Genomic DNA, 18955 nt, shown 5'->3' with positions numbered 1-18955 from the left:
GGAGTATAGGGAAAAAACCATTTGAGTTTCCTCTTGAATGAAGCTCGATCGGCCATGGAATTCAGGCAGAGGACAGATTCGATGGAAAAGCTGGACTTTACGTGTCTAGAAAAATTGTAAAAATGATTACCCAATTATCCAATTTTCCGATTACCCGCTTACCTGAGTACCCATATAATTTAAAATAATAGTATGTTTTTTATTACCTCAGGTAATTTAATTATTTTTAAAATCAAGTATAATGGATGACTTGTTTACCTGACTTGTTCTAGCACATTCAGTAAATTGTATATATATTAGGCAAAAATTCCCATTAGCAGATTATGACAGGAACAAGGCTGTACATCCTTTCAAAGTAACAGTCAAATGAAAGCACTGAATCCACTTCACTGGTATGGCTCTCACCAAATTCAAGCTGATCTATCAATTAAAATATCCTCTCTTGAGGCTGTGGCCATAGAGAAGATGGTTGCACCAACACCTACGGATCCACTCACAACAAAAAAGCCCATGTGGTTTTGTGATGGTCAAGCCTGAGATTCATCCTTTGATAAAGTTGCATCATTTTTCAAATCCACAAATCTTTCCAATAGGGTTGTCTTGTAGTAGCCGACTTCTGCATCCTCAATGGAGCTTGGAGCAGAGTTGACAATCAGGACTGCCCCATCTTTGTGCAAACTTTCAGCTACCTGGTCTGTAAATGTTCATGATAAAGTTGATCAACTAACTAAACTCACCTTTCAGCGAATTAGCAAATGAAGAATGAGTGACCAAGTAAAACACCTGATCGAGAAAGTACATGGAGAGCCCTAAGAGCAGCCTTGCGAGTGCGATCATCGGTTGCATTCTCTAACATACACAAAAGCCCTTGTCCTCCACCCATCTCCATTACTTTCATCCTCCTTTCATCTGCGTACCCAAAGAAACATTGTGAGGAAAAATTTAAAAGATTGCAAACGCATTCATTGCTCTCTCAAACTAATACAGAATAAAATAAAATCAAGTGCTCAGTGAATGCAATCTAGAATTAATGAGAGCTACAAAAGTAATATCTGGAAAAGTACATCATGAATAGAGATTATTTAACAAAAACAGATTGAAGGTGAAAACTAGACTATACATCTTCAGCCATATAAACTTTGTAGATGGTTCCATTTGGAAATTCCAACCACCAAAAATTTATGCTGACAGTAGAAACTAACCTTGATTCACAATTGCAATGTAAAACTTGTACTATTTTGATTCACATGCAAAAGACTCACTTTATGGTCCACATGCAAAGAAATAACTCACTCAATAAATATATTTCCCAGTTCCCCTCAAATTCCATTCTAGTCATAAAGCAGCCATGATGTTTTATGTATTAGACAAGGTGAACCAAAGATGCAAGATGTGTGTAATACCATCAACTGCAAAGCGGCATAATCTGGAGGCACCCAATCTTTTAAACAATGGATCCTTGACACGCAACAAGGAGATTGACTGTTGAAGTAAACCATCCCCTGTAAACTTATCATGTAACATGAATGAACAGAAGATGTTAGATTGTTTGAACTCCCAACTCAACATAAGAATTACATAAGTTCAAATGTTTTGTGGATCCACATACCCATGTAAGGGAAAAACTGAAGACTCACATAGCCTGCAGTTCCCACAAAGAACAGTTTCAGAAGCAATCCCACTTTTCTCTCAACCTCCTCTTCAGTAGAAAGCTCGTCTGGTAAATAATATCCACAAGTAAATGAATTCCTCATCAATATTGAACTGATGAAAAGTTAGCCTTACTTATAAACAGAATATGTTATTTTACTTCTGTCCACAGTTTCTAACATGAGGCATGATACTGACAATCAAATGGTTGCTTGAAAGAGAGATGGATACTGATTAGATAAAGAGGAAGATGTAGGTACTGGAAAAGGCAGAGATATTGATATAGATTTACATTTACATTTAGTTTTAGTTGAAAGTAGGATAAGAGTAGTAGAATGACTAACTCCAAGTTGACACTTTGATCAGTTACACATGCACAGAAAAGTGAGAAATTTGTTGAGAAAAGGAACTCAGATTTACACAGAGTAACGGCCATCAGTCTTTTCACCTATATGATCTTGAACAAGAACTTGGAAGCTGTGTTAATGACCACATGTATGCAAACAGACAAGTACATAGGCAGGCCAACTTTGTGCACATCAAAGTGGAAAACGTAGCTCAGTTCAGAAATAGATTGAAGGTATTCCATGTCAATTCTTTTGAGGCTACAAGAGAATAAATATTAAAATAATAAGACTGAAGTATTTTACTCTTTTCACAGCAGTCAAAAAAAGATGGTAGGACTCTAGTTCCTTTCAGTACACTAATTTTAATACAACACAATAGACAATTTTCACAACGAAAATGAAATTGAAAATATGTCCTAAAATTGTTCACATTCTAAAAATAAAAGCACAGTCCATCTAAGGATTTAGTTTGAACTTCAACCATGACCATTAGTCTGTATTCACTAATCAATGAGTTCAAATGTTGATGAGTATCTATAAACAATGTTTTATCTAGTTGCCACTGATTAAAGCCTGCTATACGGTTCATTTACTTGCTATGTTGCCCATTTTAGCACTCAAATCTAGAAAATAACAATGATTTGACGGGCTTCTATTGTGTCCTCTCAGAAAACATTGGGTGCAGTGTGTGTGTAATCAACATTCAAAAATAACTAAATGAAAAAGAACGATAATGGTTAAACTATCTGTTGGGTTCATCTTGAAATCATTTGAAAGTATGAATATTGAACTACAACAGTAATACTGTATACTCTATGGGCATTCTTAGTTTCAATTAAAACAAATACAAATAAATGACCATTTCATATCTTTTGCTTTCCCAATTTCCCAGTCCGGCACACAAAAACTCAGACATCAGAGAAGGATTATAGAAGATGACAACAACGCGTAGTTGACAATCGAAAGAGCACACTCTGGAAGAGATTAACTACCTGTTGTACCCTTAAAAGATGAAAATTGGCGCGCAGGTAAAGCTTTCCTGACATTTCTTCTGAATAAAAACTGAAGTCGACATCGCAGACATTTAGTAACACCTATAAAACAAAATCAACACCAACTAGACTACGACACCAAATCTGAAGGAAAACATCGATCCCCAAATAGTCTAAGAGAGCATGCTTTAAAAAAAAATATGAAATCTTCCACAGTGAAAGACTTACAGAACTTAGAGTAGCTGCCAGTGCGCGCATGCTGTGATCACTGAAAGCAAATAAGTCTCTCTGCCGTCTAAACGAGTAAGCGGCAATTTGATCGCTCCGACGTGAGCACAAATGCGGGTGCGAAGAGCAACACGATTCGTCTACAATCCGCAAAAGAAACAGAGAGAAGCCACGGTAGACAGAGGCCGGGCGAAGCAGCCGGGCATGGAGGACGATTGAATGAGAATCTAGGGATTTGTTTTTGAAGAACGAGAGTATATTGGTAATTCAAAATAATTTTCTTGACCTCGGGTTTGGAGCGATTGAACCGGTTCAATCAAGTTTAATTTTTATGAGTTGACCTTGCTTCTCATGCTCACACTCGATTCTGACTCGTCTCTCTCTTCATTGGTTAGGAACTAAGGGTGGCACCGATCCTAACTCGAATCATTGGTTAAGGGTGGCACCGATCCTAACTCGAATCATTGGTTAAGGGTGGCACCGATCCTAACTCGAATCATTGGTTAAGGGTGGCACCGAGCCGAGCTCGAATCATTGGTTAGTAATTAAGGGTGGCACCGAGCCGAGCATGAACCCTTATAGGTTTGAACTTGGATTGATTTGAAGACTTCAAGCTCATGGTAGATGTGAGTCAAGGTCTAGTTTACTTGGTAGATGCGGTCAGTAAAGTAAGTGTACATTTTAGTGGGATTTTTTTTGTATTGTGAGCCAAGGTCTAAATAGTTTTAACCCCATAGGTTGGAATCTTCTCAAACTAAATATGAATCTCAACTAAATATGAATCTAGAGGGGTTAGAGGGACAACATCATCTTCTTTCTCTTTTTCTATGTTTCTCATGTTTACTATGCTTGGAGAAGGTCCCAGAGGATTGCTCTAATACTACTTTGACATAACCTCTTCCTGGAGATCCTATCTTTTATAATCAAGTGAGGGAGGAGGTTGAAACTGAGGTTGAGAGAGCTGGGAGAAGGGGGAAAGAGGTGGTGAAGAGGAGAGGAGAGGAGTGAAGAGAAAAGAGAGAAGAAAGAAAAATAGGAAAAAGGCTTAAGGCACATGGTCCTCTTAGCCATCTCCTTCTATTTCAAATTTTGCAATTACATAAAAAAAAACTTCTAACTTCAACTAGGACTCTTAAGGATTATAAACTCTAAAGACTACAACTAGATTAAGACTTCTTATCTTATAAAAAATTTCAACATCAACTAGGACTCTTAATAAGAAATTCCTATCAAATTAGGATTAAGGAGTGAGAAGAAGAAGGAGAGTTGTGGAGAGAAGGATTAGGAGGAGAAGAAGAAGAGTGACAAATTTGGAGAAGAAGAAGGAGAAAGAGGTTGGAGAATTAGGGTTATGGACTTGTTCCAAACTCTCCCCCTTAAACTCTATGTATAAATCATAAAAGTATAATATTACAATTATACCTTTCACCCTAGTAAGAGTGAAGAAGAGACATAAAACATAAACTAATTACGTCAATGACCCTCCAACATATATCTTCCAATACTCCCCCTCAAGTTGGGAGGCAATGGCAGGGATCCCTGTTTGAAACAAATAACATAGATGTAGTAATAAGCTCCTCCATCACGATGTCCCAAGGATAAGTGCTAGGCACAAACTCTCAAAGGGTAGAAATGAGTGATAAAATATAAATCGAAACCAACCTCAAATGATTTTGAACAAATATGGTAATAATAATCATTAAAGTGGGTAATGTCTGTCATTCACAAGACAACGATAAAAAACCCCAAGGGTACCAAAAAGAAGTCTAAAAGGACTTAAAAACACCCATATATATAAAAGGGACCAACTAAAGCAACGGTCCAAAAGGTTTGACCAAAGGGGTAAGTGAGAGTCAAATAAAGAAAGGCTGCCAAATAATAAGAGTGTAATGGGAATCAAAGGAAGATTAGATGATGGGGTCACCCTTTGCTTTATTTTACGAAGTAATGCAAATCTCCATCGTATGAATCAATGAACCAATGTTGACAACAATCAGCAAATAATGAACCCAAGGCAAACAACTGATGATTTCTTCTTCAATAATAATCTCTCAATCAAAGAAACACAATAACAGTAGCAGAAATGACCCAATGCCCAAATAACACGTACCAAATGTGTAGTTATATAGTAGCGAAAAATTGGTAAATAATGAAAGTCCTTAAGAATAATAAGGACACACAAAATAATTTGTTGCGAGTCCATCCTTGAATAAGGAAGATGTGCACCAAATAATAAGTTGGAACTGAGTAATAAACTGCCAATAAGTTGAACAAAGTGTTGTTAATCTTCTCAAAAAGGATAATTGATCTGAGTGTTGTTGGTTCGAAGAGCAACTGCAAGGTCTTTTAAAAAATAGAGAAGAGTGATTAAAACAATAATGGATATTGCTTCCACAGTTACTGCATCAGTGATTAATTCAGACACCAAACTGAGAGCTAGCTATATTAAATCAACTCATTAGCAACCAATAACATAAGTGTCCTGTTTCTAAATATAGTCCACAGCTAGAGATGTAATTACAGAATCAAGCCGATTATGAAAGGCAAGATAAAAAATTGAAGGAAAAGCTTGATGCTAGGCCAGTTATAGCTTGAAAGGATTTTACCGAGTGATAAGCTGAGTGAGGCTACTCACTTCATAAACGGATTAAGTACACCGAGTGCTACTCCAACATGATGTTAATATGCTACAAGGATTTTCCATAATTAGAGAAGAAAAACACATTTTGAGTCTGATCCTAAATTATAATCTCCTTACATAGATACTTCTCTAATTTTCAGCATTCAATCTAGTAACTATTTGTTTGGGAAGTTGCCATAATTCATAATAGGAACACTTCTCCTCTTTGACAAATAAATAAAGGAAAATTTCTTAAAAATAAGATGATCTTCTACATATTCATTCCAGATATTGCTAGTTAACAAACAAAAACTTTTAAAGGGTAGATGATGAGACACTTTCCTGATATTGTTGATCAATAACACCAACTCAAAAAGTGAAGCAAAAAAATTGGTTTAAATTCAGATTTTCGCATACAATAGGATACCAGTGTGACCTTTGATTCTTCCAATGCAAATATGTCCTTAAATATAGATCAGATTGACATGGAATGTTTTCCTTATGAAACTAAACTTAAATAAATTTCATCCAAGTATAAATTCTCTTCATAAAATGTACTTTTTTTGAGATAAATAATTTGATAGATTGCGGACTCTGCAATCTGTCTGAACTAAGTACTCTTTCTTCTTGGGCCAACATGACTATTGACTCTTCCAAGATCGATATCTCCATCTAAAAAATTCAGATTGATAATTGGTTGAATAAGTAAGAAAATATACTTAAAGATATTTATTTATATATATAATTATCTACATAAACTCTCGTTTTTGATGGCATAAAATGACTCAAAAGTTGAAGTTTTCTGCTGCTGCACGAAACTTTTATGTTGTTTAATCTTTGTTGCTTCAAATGTCGATTTATCTTTCCATAAAAATTCGATTTTAACAATTCTTTTTGAGTTGGAAACTAGACTCAAATATATTTCCAATGGTATATCATTTGATATATGAAACATATAGTAGAAGAGTTAAAAATCCAATGAGAAATATGAATTCGAAAAGAAGACTAAAGGAAAAACGTGAAACTCCTTTTGTTTATTTTTACTTTTCTTTTACTTCTTCTCTCTCTCCTTCTTCTCCATCTTCTTCTCCTTTTCCGTATTAGATCTTTCCCCGCTCTGATACCATATTGAAACTTAGGATTCCATAATATATAATCAAAGTAGAATAGGATTAAGGGGTGAGAAGAAAAAGGAGAGTTGGAGAGAGAAGGTTTAGGAGGAGGAGAAGAAAAAGAGTGAGAATTTGGAGAAGGAGAAAGAGGCTAGAGAATTAGGGTTGTGGACTTGTTCCAAACCCTCTCCCTTAAACTATATTTATAAATCATAAAAGTATAATATTATAATTATACCCTTCACCCTAGTAAGAGTGAAGAAGAGATATAAAACATAGACTAATTACATCAATGACCCTCCAATATATTCATATCTTCCAACAAACAAATTTCAACATCAACTAAGACTCTTAATAAGAAATTCCTATCATAACCGTGACTCTATAAGTTACCTAAAGAGGCTAGTGCCCACTAAGACTTTCCAAAGTAGGTTGGCATCCCATTACTTGGTAATTAAAAATTTTGAGTTCTATCACTTACAGTAGCCAACATGAAAAAGATAGTTTGGCTTCAAAGTTTCAACGTAGGAGGAAGTGGTTAGTAGATGATTTTTAAGGCTTGGAGAATGGGATGATCGAGTCATTAGATAAGTAATCCAAAATGACTGAACAACTTAAGTCTTAGGAAGGAAAAACAAAAGTTTCGATGTTGGACGATGATTGTTGTTCCATAATCTTCATAATCAATATATCATATATTAATAATTAATAAAAAGAATTACTGTGGATAGGTTGGATGCCTCCACAAATCGGATAAGGTTTAAAATTTTAATATCTAATCCGATCCATTTTAATTTGTTGATCAAATTGTAGATCAAATTTAGGGTTTATTTCGACCCCACGGAAAAGAAAAGAAAAGAAAATGAGAATTTAACTATTATTATTCCAAAAAATGGTTAGTAAAAAAAGAATTTAATCATTATCTTATTTTTATTAATTATTTTTGAAAATAATAAAAATTAATTAATTAAAAAAAAAATTCTATGGGAAAGACACCCTAAACGATGCCTATGACGAGGAAGGAGAAACGCCAAAAAGGAGGCGTGCAGTGTTGTAAAAGAATAATAGAATAAACACAAAACGATTGTGGATGCCGTGTCACGTTATTTGTGCATGCTTCGTGTCTTAATTTCATTGGCAGAAAAGGCTATCGTCCGAAAAGAGGGATTTATTACAGAAGTGCCATTCTTCGTTCCTGGATAAAAAAATTGAATGATTTGTATTATTAGACAGACACCTTTTTTCCAAATTGGCTTGTAGCGCGTCTAAGCGAAGAAGGAAACAATGACAGATCAGCCACCCCCCGCCCCCATAAAAGCTCGCCTTCCCTGCTCTCATCCCAGCCTCAGTCTCCCACTCTATTCCTTCCTCCTCGCGTGTTGCATCTCTTCCCTTTCATTCGATTCTTTCCGAACGAAAGGCGGAAAGGAAACAAGAGATCAGTCAGTAAAAAGGGAATATCCAACATGCAGAGGGCTTTCAGGAGGCTTTTATCGTCGGGAATTGATTCTCGTGTCCGGCCGACGAGTAGGCGTTTTTTGTCTCAGGTTGCTGAGCACGCCGACGAGAATGCTCTGCCCTTCCCCAAAATGCCCCTTTTTGATTACTCACCTCCTCCCTATACCGGCCCGCCGGCGGCCGAGATCATTCGTAAGCGGAAGGAGTATCTCAGCCCTTCCATGTTTTGGTTCTATGAGAAACCTGTAAGTCTTTGCATCTCAACTCCTCTTATTTTTCCTTACTGCTCGTGATCGGATCGGCATACAGATATTTTATTCCTTGTCACCAGATTCTTGCTGTTTCAGCTTTTTAACAATCTTTTTTACTTCAAAATTTCATGTTACTTTTATCTGTTCTCAAACCTAATGATAGCCATTTGAAGATCGCTCACCTTTACTCAATTTAAAAAAAAAAAATCCTTCGGCTGATCGTAGTGTTTTAGAACAGATTACTGTGATTTTCTGATATTATCCTAGATTAATCTGTCCATAGATCTTGCACGGGAACATATTTTGAGCTAAATCGAAGATTTTGTTTCGAACATTCCGTTTCTCTTTCCATGAGCACGTATCGGTCCCCAAAAAGTTCGGGTGGGTCCAATGGGCCATGAGGACATGGTGCAAGCTCGATCTCGGTATTTATATTCTTGGCCTACCACACGCCCAGAAAAGGATTCAGTTTGAGCTCGGCTCGACGAAGCTGGACCGGATGTGGCCGGGTTGGGCCATGGTTTAATCTCGTATTTGAAGTGGATGAGGAGGCGACGTGAAAACGAGTCCATGCATAACAGAAGGAATAATTAAATCCTTCTTAACTTGTGCTTTTGCTTAATACTAACCGGAGACTGTATTAGACAAATCTGCCTATTTCGCTCATGATGGCCTGCAGCGGTATAAGGTTAAAAATTATAGTTTACATTGGTCATGAACCTCTACTCTACTTGCCCGCCTGGTCCAATGGTTGATGTTGGTATCTTGTCGGTTTGATTTCTAATTTACATTTGCTTGTGGGGAGGAGAGGAGGAGCTAAGGAAGGTTGATAAGCTTCACTTTTGTTTGTTGTTCCAGTTAAATGTTGTGGAGGGTAAGAAACAGTACTTGTTTGACGAGCATGGCCGCCGGTATCTTGATGCCTTTGGGGGGATTGCTACAGTCTGTTGCGGTCATTGTCATCCAGAGGTAGTGGAAGCAATCATGGCCCAGACTAAACGGTTGCAACATTCCACAGTAGTGTATCTTAACCATGCCATTGCTGATTTTGCTGAGGCACTAGCTTCCAAGCTACCAGGAGATCTCAAAGTATTTTATTCTTCTAAATCTGTACTTTGTATTTTCTTCTATTACTATCATGCATTGCAATACTTTTTTATTTTTTTTATTTTAGGTAGCGTTTTTCACAAATTCTGGTACAGAAGCGAATGAATTGGCTATGATGATAGCTCGATTGTACACTGGATACCATGATATTATATCATTACGAAACGCATATCATGGGAATGCTGCGGGGACCATGGGAGCAACAGCACAAAGTAGTTGGAAATTCAATGTTATTCAGGTACATCTTGCTGGAACTTATTCTTGCTTCTGTTGTCTGTTAATTTAGAACTAGAATCTTTACCGATAGTTTCACAAATTAAGACTAATTGCTGTTTGTTAAACTATTAACAATTTCAAAATTAATTTTTTTCTCCAAAATTTAATAGTACTAATTGAAATGGAAGACATCTTGGAGAGCAAGAGGAAAAAGAACATTTTGGCAATTGAGTAGTCTCTTTCACATTTTGGAACTTTTTATGGTTTATCACTGTTGAAAGGAGGCAATCAAGAAAAACTTGGACCTGAATTATGTTTCACATGAAACTCGCTTACTGTTAAATTGACAATTGTGCATACAAATATTAATAGCAATATCATTCCTTCAAGTTCTTTACTCTAGTGGTCACCTTCACCTTGACCATGATCAGATTGGCTGGACTGAAACCTGAGAGAAGGTGGTTTATTCACTGGGTCTTTCTATCTATGTTTATATTCAAATTCAGGTGTAAATCTTGATCAGTTGAGCTACTTCAAAGTAGTCATCAGCATTGAACAATACCCCCTTTTACAGCATCTTTTACTTCTTTCCCAAAACTACTTTGGTACTTTTCGGTGAGTACATCTATACAGCACTTTCATCTTCCTTGCATCTCATTCTATTTCATTGGCATCAGAGTGGCGTTCACCATGCATTAAACCCAGACCAATATAGAGGTGTCTTCGGTTCTGATGGAGAAAAATATGCAAGAGATGTTCAAGATCTTATTGATTATGGGACTACTGGTCGGGTTGCTGCCTTTATTTCAGAAGCCATTCAGGTACTCAACTCTTTTTCATTGTTTTCCTCCCTTTCTTAATATGTGAGTTTTTAATTTATTTTCTTTTTATATTGAAATTTTTTGTTCTCTGAAGGGTGTAGGTGGAATACTGGAACTGGCACCAGGTTACTTGCCTGCTGTATATAAAAGCATTAAGAAAGCAGGTGGCCTTTGTATAGCAGATGAGGTTCAGTCAGGATTTGCACGCACAGGAAGCCATTTTTGGGGGTTTGAGGCTCATGGAGTTGTCCCTGATATTGTTACAATGGCAAAGGTGTAAATTTTTTACTCTCAACTTCATCTTAGAGATTAGACATGGGAACACCATACCTTCTCGCTGTTCTATACATCAATTTCTTACTAGTCTTGTTTTGGAATTTGACTTGCAGGGTATTGGAAATGGTCTTCCAATTGGTGCAGTCATTACCACTCCTGAGATTGCACAGGTCTTGACTCAAAGAAGTTATTTCAACACGTTTGGTGGCAATCCTGTTTGTACTGCAGGAGGGCTGGCTGTGCTAAGAGTACTTGAGAAGGAAAAGCTTCAAGAGAATGCTTTTCTTGTGGGTTCGTACCTAAAAGAGCGCCTCCAGTCTCTCATGGAAAAGCACCAGAGTAAGCTTATACACTTTCATATTATGTTCATACTCCAATTTAATAACAGTTTCAACAAAAATAGACTTCAAATTTATATTTGGTCATGAATCATGACGCAAATATCTTGACCTCTAACAATCTTTTTGATTACCTGACTAAGCTTTACATCATTTTGAGTAATCTACTCCACTAATCTTTGATGATGGTTCTTGTTTATGAGAATGTTTGCTACTAAAGCATATTATCTATTGTGAATTTTCTTTTCATTCTTTTCCTTGTTCTGCTCTGCTAATAAATTGGTTACTGAATGTGACCCTGCGTAATGATTGCAGTCATTGGGGATGTGAGGGGCAGAGGTCTGATGCTTGGAGTTGAACTTGTTACTGACCGGCAGTTGAAAACTCCAGCGAAAGCAGAAACCTTGCACATCATGGAACAAATGAAAGGTGCTCTCTCTCTCTCTCTCTCTCTCTCTCTCTCTCTCTCTCTCTCTTTATCTCTTTTGTACATGTTTTAACACCTTATGGTTGCAGATATGGGAGTATTGATTGGCAAAGGTGGTTTTTATGGGAATGTGTTTAGGATAACGCCTCCTCTCTGCTTCACTAAGGCAGATGCTGGTGAGCTGAAATATCTTTGCTGCAAAATATTATACCTTCTCTCAATGCAAATGTGACATCTATTCGTGTCTAACCATTGACGTTTAAATCCTTGATGATTGCAGACTTCCTTGTTGACGTGATGGATTACTCGATATCAAAACTTTGAAGCCTTCACCCGTTGGTGTGACAAGGAACAAAACCCTTGTAGTAATATCGTATAGGTTATATATTTGTCTGTGCCTTAGCAACTGTTAGTATGGGCTCCGGGCTTCCTGCAATAAATGTTGTAAAGAAACTTTGCAAGGAGATGATGAGACATCACCTCGTTGTCTCTCTCTCCATCTCTGCTCCTCTTTCTTTTTTTCGTTTTATTTCCTTTTCACCACTATCTGATGGGAATGAAGTTTGTAGAACTGACCAACTCCAGCTGCTGCAAGAACATTTGATATATGCTACAGTGAAATGGTGAAGTAGCTTCAGTTCGATGGCGCTTGTATCTATCTTGATTCCTGAAAAGCATTCCTGAAAATGTTGAAGTTTCATCATTTCTTGTCTCATTATGAAGACATGAATAATGATTTTAATCGACTCAGCAGGGGGAGCCTTTGTGCCACTGCAGGAACAAATTTTTAAGAACCAAAAACTTATTTGGTCCAGCATGATAAAACTGTGCTGGATGAAAGACCAAAACGATTAAGAAACCTGTTAGGCTAATGTGCCAGATTAGAATGACAACCAAAACCAATACCTCTTTATCTTTCTTTCCTTACAAATTTTGCTGCAAAGTCTGTGAGGCCATTTAAGCCAGAGGCTCAAGGACAATTATTAACTAGTACGCAGGGTTGCTCTGCTTCTGCTGGAGGAAGCGTCTTTATGCTGCAGAAGATGATTAATCAGGAAGGTGAGAGAGACACAGGAGTTTGTTTTCTCATAGACTATCTGGGCCATCTTTTCTTTTCTTTCAACTAAACTGCAGGAAACCAGCAATTAAGATATTCAGGTAAATTTAGTGTACAGAAATGTTGATAGCTATTTTGAAATCTTTACACTGGGACCATGAATATCGACTCATCCTTTCACTAAGTTCATTGAAGCACTGTGGTATGCGTCAACTGTCGGAATAAAAAATAAACCAATTAGGCTACCTAAAATTAAGCTGACAAATGGTACAGATTTGGTATGAGGTAGCGGAGTGGGTGGATACGTTTTGGGCTCAAGCTTTCTAGGGGTTTTCCACTAAACATGGATGATGGATCGCTCTGGTAGAATGCCAACCTCTGCTCCGAATTCATGGGGTGCTAACATTTACCTGCAGTTGAAGAGGCACAGTTGGTCTCCCAACAGTGCCATCAGGGCCATCCATGAGAGCAATCCCCTTTGCGGCCAAGTCTTCCCTGATTGCATCAGATTTCTCAAAGTCCTTATTCTTCCTTGCTGCAGTCCTTTCCTCGATCTTCTGCCACACTTCATCTTCCTCCAGGTTAGCCCTCCTCAATGCCTTTTCCCTCAGCTCCAGCAGAACCTGTGAAAGAGCAGGTAAGCAAAGAAAGAGGAAGCAGAAAACTTGGCTGAGTTTTAATTTCGCATGCCCGGTCCAAAAGGGCTCTCCCAAAATGGCTCACCTACTTTTGCAGACTGCAACAATGGCAAATAAAATATTTTTATTAAAACAAGATAGTGAAAAGAAGCCACTAAAAACTCTCATTAAATGTTCATCAAGTGACTCACTTTCCATAAAGCAAAATCGGCAGGATTTTGCTTCCTCAAGTCCACAGCAACCCATTCACCTGCTTGATTATCCTCCAATTTCCGTCCTGACAAGCAGCCATATGCAGGAAATTTTTCTACTGAAAAGTATACATCACAATCAACTCTATAGGCACAGTTGTTTGCAAGAATCTGTCCACAAACAAGATGAACGAAAATCAATATTCTCTGTAAGAGGCAAGCATAGTAATGACAGAAAATAACTCTTTGAGTTTTAAAATTAACAGGATAAGCAGAACTAGAACCCTGAAGAAGTTGCACAAATTATGAATAGACGAATAAAACCCCATAAACCCTTGATGATCTGATTCTCTCACTTACAACAAGAAACTGTCCAGTTGTTGACACAACCAGTACCAGGACAAGTTGGACACAACCCTTTACTCTCATGCCTCTCGTCTATGAAAGCAAATGCAAGACAAAGATCCAATAAGAAGAGCATCTTGTTTGAACCGGTAGAATCTACCCTAATGGAATCTTATAAAGATGGCATTGACTGAAGCAATCATAAAAAATAGCACAGTAAACCTCAATAGCACGAGTTGTAATCATATCTGGTGACATGTAACAGAAAAGAAAGAGGCATACCTGCTCAATCATCACAATTATCTGCGGCATGTGATCAGATACACGTGGTTCTACAGAAGGAGGCAAGCAATTAAGATAATACATGTCCAAAAGGAATTCCTTGCAGTAATGACTGCTCAACCTTACTGGATCCTCTCCTAGTTCACTTGCTCTTTGAACTATCTACATAATTCAAAAAGGGAAGATCTCAGGTTTCCTGTCATACATGTATCAAGATGTTGGTAAGTAGAGTTATGCCAGATCTTAGAGCTTTTTTATCATTTCCCGTCAGAGAGGAGCATGGTGTGTTATTTTTTTTTTGTCCATCTAATCATCTATAATATTGGTAACTTCTGTTTGTAAGAAATTGGAAAGACATGTTGCAATTTTTGTAACATACACACCTAGTTTCTGATTCAGCTTAATACTTGCAGCTTGAGACTCCATTTCCTACTTAACTCCACAGCTACAAGTTGATGTTTTAATCAGAGATCTCATGGCATCAGAACCATGTTTCGTTTTCACTGCAGATTTAGAATGCCTCCTGCTCTGCATAATTTCTTCTAAGGAGCTCTTTTTTTTGTCAATCAGAAAAATGATCTGGGTTCTTAAGAAAAATGAGGTGCGATGAGAACTATGGCTTCAGAAGTTATAATGAACTTATCAATTTTGGCCTCAATTTAAAGGGTATTCACTTTACTCCAAAGGCAAAATTTTCAAAATCCAGAAGCAAATGTTTTTTTTTTCCAAGTGAATTTACCTTAACAGTCAAAAGGAGTAATTAACAATCATCCCATGCCTCACATCTGCTCCCTGATTTTTAATCTGATACATCTTGGTATTATTTTGCTACATGAAGTTATTAAGCTTATTTAAGGTACTCAAATTCTTTTGTTTCTATCTGAAATCACATTTGAGCAATCTTTCTAAACCTAAAAACCTTAGTAAAGTTTTTTAAAAAAAAATCTCTTTTGAAAACGATGATAAAGAGATTTATTAAGAAAATGTATCATCATTTCTAGATTTTCTTAGTTTGCAATTTTCTACAAGACCAAAAATATATAATATTGAAATATGTCTAAATTCATTCTCCTCTTGCCTAAATTCATTGTCTATTGAAATATGTCCAGATTCATTGATTGTAGCTATTATAGTTGTGATTAAAATAAGTGAAAACTAAAAAAGAAGTTTTTTATTCTTCATTTTCTTCATGGTATCAAAGCCTAGACTCTAAATTGTTCTTTTTCATCAGGCCTTCGTTGCCGTTAGTCACCATTGTTTCCAGTCTTTATTACTGGAAAGTTTTTTCACCCCTTTACTGGCCTCTATTTGCCAAAATCCTTTCATCAGCCTTCATTATCGGACTTGTCTATGTGGAAAGGTGCAACGACGGGAAAGAATGAGTTTCTCTTTCCTATCAAGCTTCTCTACCACCGGGTCTGAAACTTCCAGTTTCTCAAGTGCTACAGACTACTATAACAAATTGCCAAGGTTGTTTAGGGAAATAGATATGTATCAGCATGTGGAAATGGAATACGTTACAAACATGAAACAAATAAAAGACATGTTGGAGAGGGAGAGAGTGTTCCAGTTCTTGTTGGGACTAAATTCTGAATTTGACCAGATATATGATTGTGTTCTTCATAAAGCTTTAACTCTTGTTCAAGGGGTTGAAACTCAGAAAGATAAAAGGTGTTAGAAGATATAGTCAAGTTTGGGTGTCATTTATCTAATTATCTTATGATCTTTGTCCCTTATTCACTGTTACTAGGGTGATGGTACATTTGTAATTTTAGTATTATTGGCATCTATATGTAAAGCTTAAGGGGGAGGGTTAGGACAAAAGTCCACATCCCTATTCTCCTCTCCTCTATCAAAGACAACAAAAGGTAGTGTGACTATTGCAATAAGCCTAAACATACCAAAGAATCATACTAAAAATTACATGGCAAACCAACAGGAAGAACAAAGATAGTAGAGGTATGCAAGTAGCTACACAAAGTCAGTGAGCAGTTCATCCCAATAGTTCCGAGATACCTTTATTTAGTAAGGACCAATTAGAGCATCTGTATGGACTATTGAATCAATACAAATCTAACAATACCTCAGTTACTAGTTCACTTGCTCAAAAAGATAGTCGTCTTGTTGCCCTAACTCTTCTTTTGATCACACACTATGGATAGTTGATTCCGGTGTTAGTGATCATATGACCAGTCTTTCTCATTTGTTCTTGTCTTTTACTCCTCCTATAATCTTAAAGTGCGTATTGCAGATGGATCTTTATCTCTAGTTGTAGGGAAAGGTTCTATTGTTCTCTATAAGAACCTAATGCTGCAATTTGTCTTACATGTTCCTAACTTGTCTTGTAATCTTTTGGAAATTAACAAACTCACTCAAAATTCGAATTGTGCTGCTAAGTTCACTCAATCTCAATGTGAATTTCAGGATATGTGTTCTGGGAAGATGATTAGCAGTGTTAGAGAGGTTGATCAACTCTACTATAACAAAAATATATCCGCGGTTATACAAACTTAAATTTCAAGCACATTATTTTCTCTTCCTGTTAAAGATGAAATAATGTTATGGCACTTTAGACTAGGCCATCCAAATTTCTTATATTTAAGTAAGTTGTTTCCTTCACTTTTCAAAAATAAAAGTATTTCTCTTTTCCAATATGAAATATGTCAACTTGCTAAACATCACCATACCACCTTTCCTTCTCAAACTTACAAACAATCCCAACCTTTTTCTCTCATACATAGTGACATTTGGGGGCCATCAAGAGTGAAAATATAACAGGGCCACGGCGGTTCATTATATTCATAGATGATCATACTCGGGTTTGTTGGTGTATCTTTTGAAGAAAAAAAAATCTGAGGCTGCCTAGGTGTTTCACAACTTCTTTACTATGAATGAAACCCAATTTCATACCAAAATTCAAATCTTAAGAATGGATAGGTCAATTTCACATGGAAAAGGGTATTGTACACCAAACAACTTGTGCTGATATACCTCAACAAAATAGTGTTGTTGAACGCTAGAACAAACACCTTTTAGAGGTAGCTCAAGCAATTATGTTTACCACTGGGGTTCCTAAACACTTTTGAGAAGAAGCCATTCTTACTGCATGTTACCTCATTAATCGAATGCCATTCTAGGTATGTCAGTTTTACAAATCTCTCAACATTTTGTTGGAGACCTACCCTCATGCACAATTCTTCAATAATGTATCTCCCAAGGTGTTTGTTTGTGTTGTTTTTTTTCATGTTCACAGTCACACTTGTAGTAAACTTGACCCGAGACTCATAAATGTCTTTCTTGGATACTTACCAACTCAAAAAGGATACAAGTGTTTTGATCCTGCCACCAACCAGGCCTATGAGAGTATGGATGTCACTTTCTTTGAAGTTCAATCTTTTTTCCCCCAAACTTCTCTTCAAAGGAGAATCATTTAGATTAGGGTTGGCACCAAGCCAAACTAGCTCGCAAACCGTTCGAGCTCGGCTTAGTTCAATTTTTACTTGAGCTCGGCTTGAGCTCAAACTTGAAAAAAGGCTCACTAAGTATAACAAGCCAAGCTTTTCCAAGTTTGGCTTGTTAGCTCGTGAGTTGACTCGTTAGCATAGATTTTTTTACGAAAATACCCTTTACTCTAATTGATCTCGTCAATTCCCTCTTTAATTGGTTGATAGTTGCTCTTATTTACCTCAAACCTCAAAGACAATTGATCCCTCAGCCCTTTTGGGTCCCTCAACATCTAATGTTGTTGTTTGCCAATGGAATGAACACTATTGATGGAGATGTTTATTATTTTTTTAGGTCTATTATACATTAGTATGCTCCATTGAATCTTGGACTCCACTACGATACCTTGCAATTCAATGGTACCAAGGTCAGTACAATATTCTTTTTATTTATTTTTTCAATTTTTTATTTATTTTTGAAGTTTTAAATGTAGGTTGGAGTTCGAACCCGGCTTGAGCTCGGGCTCAAACTTGGTTAAAATTATTCGACTCGAGCTCGATTCCAATTTTAGGCTCGAGCTCGAGTTCAAAGTATTCAATCAAACCAAGCTCGAATATATGCAGGATCGAACTTGGCTCAGCTCGAGACACCCCTAATGTGGATGAAGAAAAGTTTTGGGAAATAGTTGTCCCCTTGCCTGTCTCTTCAGTTACCTCTTGTCCAAAAATAACCACTTCGCAACCACAAATTTTTCTTATCACAAATTCCCTTCTTGAACACGAGTCTATTTTGCTAGAAACTGAAAAATCTAATGCAGGGGGAGAAATACTACCTGAGAAAAACATGTCTATACGAGGAGGCATAACCAATAAGCTATGGAGCAACAACCACAAATAGATTATCAAGATTCAATTCCTAGCACATTAGGTTATTTAGATTCTTCCTTGTGTCCAGAATCTTGTGATTTTCAAGACCTTAACGTCCCCATTTTCTCATAGAAAAGGCATAAGGTCGTGCGGAGATCATCCTACATCTCACTTTTTGTCCTATCACAAATTGTCATCAAGCTTTACAACCTTTGTTTCTAACTTGTCAAAAACATCAATTCCTAAGTCTATTCAAAAGCTCTTGTTATTCCCGAGTGGAAAGAGGTTG

General features: G+C 36.9%; 3 protein-coding genes across 3 annotated transcripts; 1 reads left to right on the top strand and 2 right to left on the bottom strand.

The window, feature by feature from the left end:
* Positions 1–263: 263 nt before the first annotated feature.
* On the bottom strand, positions 264–3427 carry LOC137966527 (uncharacterized). The gene is made up of 6 exons (XM_068813181.1): positions 3218–3427; positions 2990–3059; positions 1610–1717; positions 1404–1502; positions 784–909; positions 264–694 (listed from the first exon to the last, which is right to left on the bottom strand). Exons 1-6 carry the CDS (start codon positions 3245–3247, stop codon positions 528–530), a joined length of 600 nt encoding a protein of 199 aa, XP_068669282.1. The 5' UTR covers positions 3248–3427; the 3' UTR covers positions 264–527.
* A 4879-nt stretch (positions 3428–8306) lies between these two features.
* On the top strand, positions 8307–12484 carry LOC137966233 (alanine--glyoxylate aminotransferase 2 homolog 3, mitochondrial-like). The gene is made up of 9 exons (XM_068812801.1): positions 8307–8652; positions 9517–9747; positions 9833–10003; positions 10659–10802; positions 10897–11076; positions 11192–11417; positions 11732–11845; positions 11933–12019; positions 12124–12484. Exons 1-9 carry the CDS (start codon positions 8416–8418, stop codon positions 12165–12167), a joined length of 1434 nt encoding a protein of 477 aa, XP_068668902.1. The 5' UTR covers positions 8307–8415; the 3' UTR covers positions 12168–12484.
* Positions 12485–13576: 1092 nt separating this feature from the next.
* On the bottom strand, positions 13577–14440 carry LOC137966386 (cysteine--tRNA ligase, chloroplastic/mitochondrial-like). Its single transcript, XM_068812972.1, has 3 exons — positions 14357–14440; positions 13730–13900; positions 13577–13636 (listed from the first exon to the last, which is right to left on the bottom strand). Exons 1-3 carry the CDS (start codon positions 14438–14440, stop codon positions 13577–13579), a joined length of 315 nt encoding a protein of 104 aa, XP_068669073.1.
* Positions 14441–18955: the final 4515 nt, after the last annotated feature.

The sequence above is a fragment of the Aristolochia californica genome, unplaced genomic scaffold (assembly GCF_029961685.1).
Source record: "Aristolochia californica isolate CCGP_79_NKW_82.1479 unplaced genomic scaffold, dmAriCali1.0.hap1 SCAF_5, whole genome shotgun sequence".
Taxonomy (NCBI): domain Eukaryota; kingdom Viridiplantae; phylum Streptophyta; class Magnoliopsida; order Piperales; family Aristolochiaceae; genus Aristolochia; species Aristolochia californica.
This window is presented reverse-complemented; position numbering and strand designations above follow the sequence as displayed.